The sequence below is a fragment of the Argiope bruennichi genome, chromosome 1, assembly GCF_947563725.1.
Source record: "Argiope bruennichi chromosome 1, qqArgBrue1.1, whole genome shotgun sequence".
Lineage (NCBI taxonomy): Eukaryota > Metazoa > Arthropoda > Arachnida > Araneae > Araneidae > Argiope > Argiope bruennichi.
Genome location: NC_079151.1, coordinates 5,350,453 through 5,362,628, shown reverse-complemented (window position 1 = coordinate 5,362,628; position 12,176 = coordinate 5,350,453). Strand labels below are relative to the sequence as shown.

General features: G+C 34.9%; 1 protein-coding gene across 2 annotated transcripts in view; it reads left to right on the top strand.

The window, feature by feature from the left end:
- LOC129960822 (protein PALS1-like) overlaps positions 1-12,176 on the top strand; it is a 190,862-nt gene that overhangs the window by 153,770 nt on the left and 24,916 nt on the right. For both annotated transcript variants that reach the window (XM_056074524.1, XM_056074604.1), the window contains 3 exons: positions 2,454-2,660; positions 4,600-5,069; positions 5,903-6,143. In XM_056074524.1, coding sequence (XP_055930499.1) covers positions 2,454-2,660; positions 4,600-5,069; positions 5,903-6,143 — 918 coding nt within the window. The remainder of the gene's footprint in view (positions 1-2,453; positions 2,661-4,599; positions 5,070-5,902; positions 6,144-12,176) is intronic.

Sequence of the window (12,176 nt, the reverse complement as noted above, 5' to 3'; positions counted from 1 at the left end):
ATTGCGCTCCAGTGGCGTGCAAAGTGTTCTCTGCTTTACCATGTAATTTGTGAACCATGGGTACATGGTTCACAAATTTTGGTGGCGGGGTCTACGAATCTTATTAGAGTCAGAGTCGAAAAATATGTTACTTCTCTCTGTATTGGATTTACAATAGCCCGGGGCGGCAGTATTAAAAAAACAAAAGTTTTTTTTATTACATTATCGAAGCGCATTATAAGAATCGTGAGTCTTATGACATAATTTCGATTTTTGAAAAGCAGACTCATGACCGATTTCCAGCATATATCCGTTCGCTTCTCCACATTAAGCCAGTCATTTTATGAACACTCCACAAGAAAACTGATCGTGAATATGAAAAACCGCTCCGTTTTGGCGCGGAATGAAAAACAGCAGAAATGAATCTTTTTCCAATTGCCATGTCATTTGAAATTTTTCTCCGCCATCCCGGTAAATGCAAATAAGTGGTGAGAGACTTGGGACAAATAGGCGGACTTGCGGTGCTCTTTAGAAAGGTGTTTCCCTAAAGAGTTTAATGTGCATACTGGTCGGATAGGGTAGTAAGAGCTCTAAAAAAATGGACTGAAATGGCGCAGAGTGGTCGTGGATAACCGTCTTTAAATACTGTTGGCTGGCATGTTCTTTTTGTTATGGTATGAAAGTTTAGAAGAGAGGTATCATGAGGGGTCATATTCATTCGAGGTTATCAACTTTTACCAATTAACTGATGTTTCAGTTGTATGCAGGAGTATAAACAGTGAACTTTTGTTCCATTACAATTTGGAATAGCGTGGGGTTTGTAAAATATGCGTATGACTTGAATTGTTTATCAATACGTTGTGAATTATCATAACGTATTGATATAGAAAAGGGTAATAAAATCGTGAGGGATATTAAACACTTAGATAATTAATGTGATTAAATTGAAAAATATTATATGCCGTAGATGTTTCGTTTGAACGGGAAAAGTCCTTAATGAAAGGTAACCTCCATATTATTTAATATCGCAATTCACTTACTTGCTCAGTTTAACTGTCTCCTACTTATATATATTCCTGTAATAAGCCTTAAATGATTTACCAATAATTTGTTTTTCAGTTCTTTATTTTTTTTATGTCATACAACATTGAAATAGTATATCGTCGTTTAACCACCCATTCGACTATTTTAGTTTTCCAAATTTGGAAGAAGGGAGGGGGGAGAAGCTTTTTTCACAGTAAGGAATTTTGATGAATTACACATTCTACTTCCTTGAATCGACCCCTCCCCAAAAAAATTTGTTTGGGAAATTTTTTTTGATCTGTGAACAAGATAATTCAAGAAAGCCATTGCTTCATAGTCCTGTAGGCTAATTCTACCTTTTTACTTTTTCATATTAGAAGTACAGAGAAAGTATTCTAATCGTCTAAACATTCGAACTCGAGATTTTGACGAATCTTTTCGTTTTAGATCCCCGAGTTCGAAAAATAAATTTTTGATATTATGTCTGTCTGTGACATAGATAACTGAAACGCTTTGAGCTAAACGGATAAAATTTGTTTTACAGTTTTTACCCCAAGTTTGTAGATTTTATCAAATTTTGAACAAAATCCATTCGAAGGAAGCCTGTCTGTTAGAATTTAAGTTAATATAACTACAATACGAAGAGAGCTAGATGGATAGAGTTCGGTACACGAATTGAATACCTGCAGTAGAGACACTTATCAAAATAGAACCAGATGTTGACCGTCTGTTGATCTGTACTTACAGGAAAAAGGCAATGACTTAAATATATTAATTTTGTATGTGATTTTATGACTACAAGTGTCATTCTGAGTCAAATTTTTGTTAGAATCGATTGGGAAAAACTTCTAAAGTACGAATTCGAGTTTTGATTGCTATTAACTGCATGCCAGGGATTAGTCACCAAAGAATTCGCCAAGGATCACACAATGGATACAATAAAAATGCTAAATTCACGCCAAAGATTAAGATTTCCTAATTGTTATACTTCACTGCCATACAAGGCGTCATCTAGTATAACACTTAGAAAGTAATTTAATAGAAATCTACTAGTTTATATATTGTTAGGATGGCACAGCTAAAATTATTTGTCTACCTTGTTATTTGTGTGGCTGATAGATCGACTAACGTACATTATTGTAAAAAAAATGCATATTCTGTCTCTACATACATTACAGCAAGGTCTTTTTTTGGACATTTGACGATTATATTCTCTATTTATATTTCTTATACGAGACATTAAAAATAAACTTTGTTAGTCGTAATTTTTATTCAGTATGAACCATCTTGGAGTGGGACATGGAATCAAAGGCTGATTAATCCTTTATTTCCGGTGGCTTTATTTGTGTTTCATTTTTGTCAAACGAATAGTCATAAGTTTGTAAAAAGGACTTATTTTGCATCTAGGAGAATAGAAACAGTTTCCAGTGACTTCATTATTTCCATTTCAGTCGGCGATGTGAACATCCGAGACACATTCCTGATCTCCGTGACGAGTGGTCAATCTACGGAGGAATCGAAATCGGACATGACTCAGTTGTCTGGCTCTTGCCTTCAGTCGCAGACCCTCAACCAGACGCCCAACAAGACGACAGACCCGACCGCTGCGCCTTCCGTACAAAACAACAACAGCAATCACAAGCCCTCCCTCGAAAAAGGTTTGCGATTTCATTTACTTGGTCTTTTTATTATAATTGTTGTTGTTAATATCCTTTATATCTTTCGATGTGATACAGATTGTCTAGAGGCGATTTCGTACTGCATTTTTGGTTGTCATTACTGTGACAAGAAGTTCACTTTATCCGCCCTTTTTTGTATTCAATTTGAATTAGTGAACATTATAGTTGTCTTTTTTTCTGCAATGTAAATTCTTGGAAAGAACGCGCTCAACTGAAAGCAAATTTTTTTTTTCCTTCGAAAAAAAATTATTTTTATTTTGCCTAATTGTGTCAATTTTTGTCCTTATATGAAACCTTAGAATGAATAAATAAGAAGTGTTGGTATTTCAGAGCAAAATGAAAACATGTCTGTGGCGCAACTTGGTTTCCTTTGCATAACTTGCACAATAATTAATCATTTTCAATTCATGTTTCCAATGAAATAAAGTCAAACTGTGAAGCTTTGTGCAGCTGCCTAGGAAAAAGAGGAAGTGCCTTGTTTTGCCCATAAGATCTTCGTAAAGCAGACTCGCAGTATTTTGGCTCCTCTTACAATCTTCCTTTTCAGAAGGGCGAATAGTGAGTCACTATATGGAGATTTCAGTAGGCTTTGCGACACGTAAATAATTTGATTTTGAATTATTGATTTTATAATAACTGTTATGTTGAATAATTATATAATATTAAATGGTTTTGCTATGTTATTTAAATGAACTTAAGTTAATCCAGAATTTCCTCCATAAGCACAGACAAAGGAATTTGATTATTAAATAAGCTAGTAGTATCATTTTAATCTGATAATTAACTTTGAATCATCCTGTATGCATAATGGTTTCAAGTCAGTGTAGAAACTTTTAGGAAAGTCACAAACACACAAGATAAAGCAGAATCGCATGGAAATGTCCGATACGAAATCTCAACTTAAGTGGGTTGATAAATGAAAAAGTACATTGGAAAGCTAATGATGGGTAAAAACCTCATTACTAAGCTAACTTTATACTAGGCCAGTATTTAAATCTTAAGTTCCAAGACGAGCACTTCAGAGTCCAGGGAAATGAGATGCTGCAATATCGTAGGCCGTGGTTCATGTCATTGTGCGAAGAGCTTCTTCCACTAGACGATATGTCTCCTATTCAAAAACAGATGTGCCTGTCGTTCGTGGCCGCTCTTTATCACATCTATTACTTAGAGCATCCGATATTCATAGAGGTTATGTTGCAGATTCCCGAACATTCGATGATGCGTTGCACGTTGGATTGGATGCCGTTTGGCATACAGCCGCGTCGCAGACCTTCTGTTTTTCCGAATTTATTCAACAAGAATAAAGAAAACGAATTTTCATTTCTTGGTCATTAAGAAATGGGGGCGGGATCAAAGTGTAATATTAGTAGCAACAATCAAAGTTATTGGAGATCAGTTATGAAATGTGTTATAAAATTTTTGAATTTTAAATTTAAAAAAATTAAATTAAAAATATTTTATAATCTTAAATTTTATCACTAAAAATATAATTTTTTTGAATTTTAAAGCATTGAAAAACTTATTCTCGTACTGTAATATTTTTGGTAGCCAAGAGAGAAAAGCAATGAACGATCGCTTCATTTCTTGATTAAATTTTTTTTAAAATTAAGTGATTCATTTCTTAATTAGAATTTTTTTAAATAAGCATTTCGAGGCACGTATTCCCACCTTCCAAAGTATACAAGCGCCAAATGTGTAACCTTAGCCCAAACGGTCTGGCCGGTGGAGCTTCGCCACACACACACTTTTTCTCCCTTCTTATAGTACAAATTAATAAATTTTATTTGTAGTAAGAATTTTTAAATAATGTGCCACCGCTGAACAAGGACGCTTCTTGAACCAAAAGTATGATGCTTTGGCTGATAGGATGCTTGATGTGTGACTCTATGGCTTATTCTTGGTTTCTTCCTCTCTGCAGCGGCGGTGTGCGAAATTCAGAAAATCCTCGCCAGTCCCACGGAGGTCCCTCAGACTCCTTCCTCTGCGGAAGAGCCGAAAGATGTCATGAAGGACCCCAAGATCCATTCCTTCATCAATAACAACACGATGGCCCATCGGGAGATGGCCGTGGATGTCCCGGACTCCTTTGTGGGGGTTACCAAAACGGCGCCCCGTTACCCTCCCCCACGGAAGAAGCCACCCCGCACCCCTGACACGTCCAGTCTCAAGAAGAACGGGCTATACCACTTCAGCAGCGATCCGGAGGCCGGCAAAATCCCTAACCACGTGCGCTCCATGTCTTCTCAAGACGGCAATCTGGAGAGCGAGAGGCGAACGCCCCCCACCCCTCGGATTTCCGAGGTGCTCAGAGAGGGCGCCCATGCGGCAGTCAACGAAGAAGAGAAGTTGATAGAGCTGGGACAGCTTCACAGGATCAGAAAATATCAGGTATATAGTGTTTTTTATTTAAGGCTTGCTGAAGTGTGGCACAGGCCCAATCGACTGTGTGAAGCAAATTATTGAAGACAATTTATTAGACAGAAAGATGCATCACTATTTTTTTTTCTCCAATGATTTTAAGTATACTCGTAAGAGTATTTCTGTGCTTTTATATCTTACTATATGCTACTAATTTACCCATCGCTGCATACAATAATGTAGAACAATTTTAACATATTAAGAAATCAGGTACTGCAAACATCACCGTTAAAAGATTGGTGGATACAATTTTCTCTAATGCAACACAATTAATTCGTTCCAGTGGTGTAATCATAAGGTAATAGAATCAGCAAAATGGCAGGTGCATGCGGCCTTGCGGCGGGGGGGGGGCACCCATTCAGAGAAGTTCCAATCAGTTAGGCAAATGAAGAGTGATACTGCCCAACTTCCCAGGATTTGATTTGGATTATGTTGCAGTGAATTTTTGCTGTGGTAGGAACGAAAATCTAGTTAGTAAATCACTGAATTTCATTTAAAAGTTTGATTTTTAAAAAACCTGCAAGTAAAGCTAAAATTGGAAATTTTTATTTCCCTGGATGAATAGTTTTTTAATTCTTTTATCCCTTTTTAAACTGTTGAATGTGTTGATGCAATATTACAAGAGATTGATTTTTTATTTTTGTGTTTTAAGGTATTGCATTGCCTTATGTTCTCAGCAATATTTTGCAGTTATTCTTGTGATTACACAATTGTGGTGATTTGAATATTTTTTTTATTATCAGAGGACAACTTCTTGGATATAAATCTTTGTGATAAAAGCGAATGCGATCTCTTAATTGCAGGAGGACATTCGCAAGCGAAAAGAGGAGGAGGAAAGACAGGCCAAAGAGGAAGAATTCCTCCGCTCCTCTCTCCGGGGATCCCAGAAGTTGAGGGCCCTCGAGAAGCAGCGCAAATCCGAATCTTCGGGGCTGGAGAATTCCGCCTTTCTTCTCGAGGAAGGTGACACCCCTGTTAAGTCGGATGGAAGGCTTGTTGCAAGCTCTCCGGATGGAGAACCGCTCGAATTAACAAAGCTTTATGGTAAATGAATTTTGAATTTTCCCCCCGATGCCAACTAGCCTAAATGTGAGAATATTTGTGTTCTCCTACTCACGTAAACTTAGTGTTAATCCATTAGAAGACTACACTAGTTTGCGGTAATAGCAAACTAGTGATCACTTTTTATAATGACTCACTCACAGAGCACTAGCATTCTTCTGTTTAGAGTGCCCTCTCTAAATATGGCTAGATCATTCACGATTTCTCAGAGCGTCTAGGTTAATGTGTTTTTTTTTTTAATGCGTAATAGCATCTCTTTTTCAGTTTGTGAAAAAAAATACGTATATCGAAATAAAATATAGGTAAAAAGTTCATGGCATTATTTTTTTGCAACTATTGTAACTCTTCTAGTCTCTTCAGTTCTTTTGGTGACAATTGTCTATTGGTTCTCGTGATAGCGACTCTCGATGGAGCGAAAACCAAATGAAGATTTGCTTATGAATTCATCCGAAGAAACTCATTGTGCGCGGGAGGGGGAGGGGCGAAGCATCTAGCGGTGGGCAGATTTGTTGCGACCGCTTCTGGATCCATGTTGAATAGAGAAAGAGAAAAGTAAAGCAAGAACATTGCGGATTTAGAAATAAATAGACTGAATCCAATGCTTTGGTTGCAGATTGGAATGGGTTCCTCCCCATGTATTTACACCAAGAAAATATTTTTAATGACGGAAAATACTGAATATGCAAAGGTATTTTTTTTAACAGGGTGCATAGTGTCATTGACAGTCATTAAAAAATGCTTATTTTTTATGGTCTTTATATAAAGGCCTTAAAAGTAATGACTTTTTATACTGGTGCTTATTTATCTTTCTGACGATAAAATTTTCTAGAAATTAGTTTTGTTCTAGTATGGGAATAAATTTTCTTTGTTTTGTCTCATCCTTCAATGAAAAATGCTGATCACAAGGATGGAAATGATGCTGGTTGCTGATTCATTTGCAGTTATGAGTTCAAAGGTTGAAAATAGTTTCTCCGATAATAGTAAAAGTATGCATGCATGTAGAAAAAGATCTATCATTGACCTAACTTTTCTTTTTGTTTTGATATATAATATAAATAGTATGAAAGATTTCGGAGATAATTTTATGCTTTGGTCGGAAATATATATATACAAAATTGATTTAACTGTGAGTTAAGTTCACTGTTTTACTTTGTTTCATGGTTACTTCTTGGCAGAATATTTATTATATTTTAAAATTTTTGTTTATAAATTATTTAAACGTTTTCACTGCATGTAATTTTTGTGCAAAAGTTTTTTTTTTTTTTTTTTTTTTTTACAATATGGCCGGAAAATGTGTGTTCAATTCACTGTGGACTTACAAAGGTGAACTGTGCGCACTGAATGGTTGAAGGCTTTGAAAAATAAATATAAAGCGAAATGTACATGGTGCTCCAAAGAATTTGAGCATTTCTAATATAGGTAAAGCAACTGTAAAAGTCGAAAACAAGAATTTTTGGAATCTTCTAAGCTTAAAAAATTTATGTAAAATTAGTTGAAAATAGTAAACGTCCCAAAGTTACTTGTAAATGATTTTTCATTTTTTCTCAAGCTACTAGAGATAAATTAATACCTGTGGGAAAAAAAACGAACTTCACATGTGCTGCAGATCGCATTAGACCATTTCTTCAAACGTAGCAGAGTGATGTTGCGTTTTTGTGCATCTGCTATTTATAAGTTAGTAAAACAATGTTTGCATTTTTTTGAAAATTCAAAAGAAAATTTCGTAGGTGAAATTTTTCCTGTAAATAGCTTATGTAAATTTAATTGTTCTGAGAATGGTTCCTGTTTTGCAATTGATAAAGTGAGTGCAGGTGTAAGAGGAGATAAATTATTAGAAAAGTCACATTTCAAAATATATATCATGTAAAAATTATCTGTTTTTCAATCATGCCTGTCAGAAATTTGTATAAAAAATGCTGGCATACATAATAATTAAGTCTTCAATAAATTATGTTTTAGTAAGCAATGTTATGCAAAGGGGTCTGAATTAAAACACTCTTGCTCTGAGCTCTATACAGCGAACTACTGAGTGTAAAGACTCCCAAATTGTTAAGCGTACTGTTCATGACATGGGGAAACGAATTACGTAAAAAAAAAAAAAAAAATAGTTCCAGAAATAGATGGTGCCGTACAACAAAAAATATGCTGAAAAAACACAGATAATCACCGCCCCCCCCCCCAAAAAAACCCATACTGTATAGAATTTTTCCTTTTCAGTTTCTATTGCTGATATGGGGGGGGGGAGGGAGAAAAGAAAAGAAAAGCGAAGAAACTTAAACTGTCATTGTAACTGCAATTTCACACTGTAAGCACAAAAATTTGCATAAACCCTTGGTTTGCAACTACTGTTCTGGCCATAAAAGGTGATAAAATCGGGAAAATGTCATTCTTATCAGCGATGGCTGTCGCGCTGCCAGAATGCTCTTTGCTTGTGAAGTTGTTTTATGTAAACAATGGAAATGCTGCAGCTGTTTTTTGAGTTTCGTCAACTTAAGAATTTACGCAAAGGACTATTACTTCCAGCTCTCAGGAGAATGATCGCTCGATTTGAGAAAACTGGAGATCTTATAGTTCAGCCGGATTGAGGAAGCGCATCGACTCGTTCAGATGTCGTTGAAGAGGTTGCAACCGCTGTTATTGAACAATCAGTGGATAACGTTGTAGGCTGTAGTAGTGCACGTGCAGTGTTCACGGTACTTGGGTGCTCCCTACTGTACAGTGCAGGACGTGCCGAGAAAAAATGGAGCATTTTTACTCCTACAAAATTCTTTACAATCAGCAGTTGCTCCACATCGTCAGGGAGAAACGACTAACCTTTGCATTGATATTTTTGGCTAGAGGAGCGATGAAACACATTTCCATTTAAGCGGACCAGTCAATACCCATAGCTGTCGCATTTGGGACACGGAAAACCCTCGTACCTTCCAAGAAATTTTGCTTCACTCACCGAAAGTTTGATGTGGATTCACAGCCACGTTTATTCTTGGATCTCTCTCGTCGATAATGTCCTTGTTAATGAATGTTGGATTCATTCGAATAAAGTGTGTTACAGATGTGTATTTTGTGTCTCGTCAACATAGTTCCTCTTGTACAGCGCCAACGATCGTGCATCTAATTTAAAACTAATTCTTACTTCACGTAATCCCTTTTCCTATATCTTGAATAGTATGTTCTACAATTTTGGAGCCACTGAGTAGTTCGCTGTATAGAGAGCTCAGAGTAGAAATGTTTTCATTTCGACTAGCTTATATGTATTGACCCAGCATATATGGCAGAAAAAACTAGTAAGTGTGAAAACAAAATGAAAAGATTCTTTTGTACTTGCATCAGAAAAGAGATATGTCTCATAGAGTATATAGATTTCTTGGAAAATGTTGTCAAACCATCCTTACTCGGTTTTAAAAATTTTAATGTTAGAAAAATGAGAAAGGATGCTTTTTTTTTTTTTTTAAATCCTTTTAAGGCAGTAAGTTTACAAAATTGTGGAAGGTTTTGAAAATTATTTTCATTTTTTTTTCTCGTGAACAAACATCTATTGAAAAAGGATTTATTATTAATAAAAATATTGAGGTGGGAAAATGTGAATGAAATGTCATATATTTCATAGCATTTATTCTATAATCGTATAAAATAATCTGGTTAAATCATTCAATAAACATTACTAAAGAATTGAATATCAGCATCAACAGCTCATTCAAAATATTTTTGGAGGTACAAAAGCTGTCAATTACATCTGATGAATCATATTCTAAAGTCCTTTTTTTTTTTTTTTTTTTTTTTTTTTCCCTGTTTACGGAAAAAGAAATCTCTCTTAGGAAAGGAAATTGATGAAATTGAATGTAACATTAATGTACTTAACAAACTGAGAAAAACACTTTTTCACTGCTATATATATATATATATATATATATATATATATATATATATATATATATATAAAAGTTGCAAAAAACGAACAGTTGAAGGAGATAGGGAAATTTCTAATACTTTCTTAACTTTTTTTTCTTCCATTAAGAAATTGAAATGTTAAAGAAGTGGCAATGTCACATTTTACTTCTTAATATAGACTGTAATGTACATAAAGTATTTCAAATGTAGATTGAAAATGTTTGAATTAGATTTTAATGAAAAATTTGCAGAAAAATGTTTTAAGTGACTTATTTTTAATGTTTATGAAAAATAATGCAATAGTTACTGCTGGTATTCTATGTTTCTATTTTTTAAAACTGATTAAGTTTTTGATCATCTTAATGAATTTGATCATAACTTAGTTCCATAATCAAAATTACTATGTTCATGTTAGTCCTTCATTTTTCTCTCGAAGGTGCTTAAAAAGTACTTATAAGCTGCTTATTTTTTAAGATAAAATTTGACTACTCACTCTGTTAACTCTGCATTTACAAGCCATTATCAAGCGAACCGAGAGAAAGAGAAAAAGCAATAAACTTGTGTGTAAAATGAATTTAAGTGACGACACTTCTTACTTTCTCGTATAAGAAGTCTAGACTAAGTTTTGTAATCGTTGAAAAATTCGAACTCAAGATTTTGACAAATCTCCGCTTTCTATACTTCGCCGAGTTCGAAAAATACATTTTTGGGATATGTTTCTCTGCTATAAAAATAACTCGCTTTGAGTTTACATGGAGGGAATTTGGTATCTGATCTTTACACCAAAGTGGTACTTATTTTTTTTTATTAAACTTTGTGAAAATGCTTTTCATATGAAGTCCAGCTGTTCGTTTTATAACTGCAAAACGAAGAGAGTTCATGGAACACAGATTTAACGTCTATCGTATAGACCTTTATCAAATGTTTGAGCCCAATCCAACCAATCTATCGATCTGTAATTTAAGAAACATGTAAACGTGATCATTCAAAAACGCAATGACTTAAATATGTCAAATTTTGTGACTGCGGGTATAGTTCTGTGTCACTCCCCCCCCCCCCCCTCAATCGATTGAGAAAACCGCGTTGAACACACAAATTGGATTTTCCGGTGCTATTAACCGCATTTGAGGAATGAATCGCCAAAATTCGCTGCCCCACAATAGACTCTGTAAAAGAGTTAAATTCCCGTGGAAAGTTAATATTCACGGCCGCTCATGGTCGTGAATCAGAGGAATGAAAAGTATATATAATATATGCGACGGAATAAGCTAATGCGTCAGGTTGTGAAATAATTTAGGTAGTATTTTTGTTCTGCGGCCCATAGGGATGAATCGGTATTGTTCGGATCTTTTCGCTGTTCACAAATAATATATTTGCATGGAATACTTTTACAAGTGTTGTCATGCATCTCATCCAATCGGTACGTTTTGTTGCTATCAGTGCAGCACAACTCTGTGGGACTTTTATTGTAAAATTCTGATGATCCGGCTGTCTGAGAATGCTTAGATTTATTATCTGTCATTTTTAGGCTAGTGGTTAGAACGTGATAAGTTCTAACCAGTAGCTTAAAAATAAACTTACAGTGTTCCACAGATTGCATAATAGGCTGTTCTATTGCAATTGTGTACAATCTTTTAGCCGTATTGAAATCTGTTACATTTCAAATTAATACTTTTTTTTTTTTTTTTTTTTTTGACTTTGCATTATAAACGTCATTGTAAAACCTTGCTTGTTTCTCCATCGAAGACATAGTAAAGAATATTTGATTTCGGGATTTAAAGAAAGAGTAAGTGCAGTTTCGATAAGGAACAGTCCTGTAAACGAAACCTTATCTTATTCCCGAATTTCTACAGCCATTGCTTTTATCACCGGGTGCTATCGTCAAATTTCCAATGTGATTTCGTTCGTCATTTTCATGTATGTTTTTTTTTTTTTTTTTTTTTTTTTTTATTAAAACTGCTTGCGTAGTGAGTAAAAGTGAAACAATAGTTTAAAATATATTATTGTTTATCTGCTGTTATTCTGTCTCTAAATTTAAAAGTTGATTTTCGAGATTTTTGTATGAACCACCGTTGAAGTGAATTTAAGATTGACGGCATTTGCTTTGGCAAAATGACGAAGCTTCTC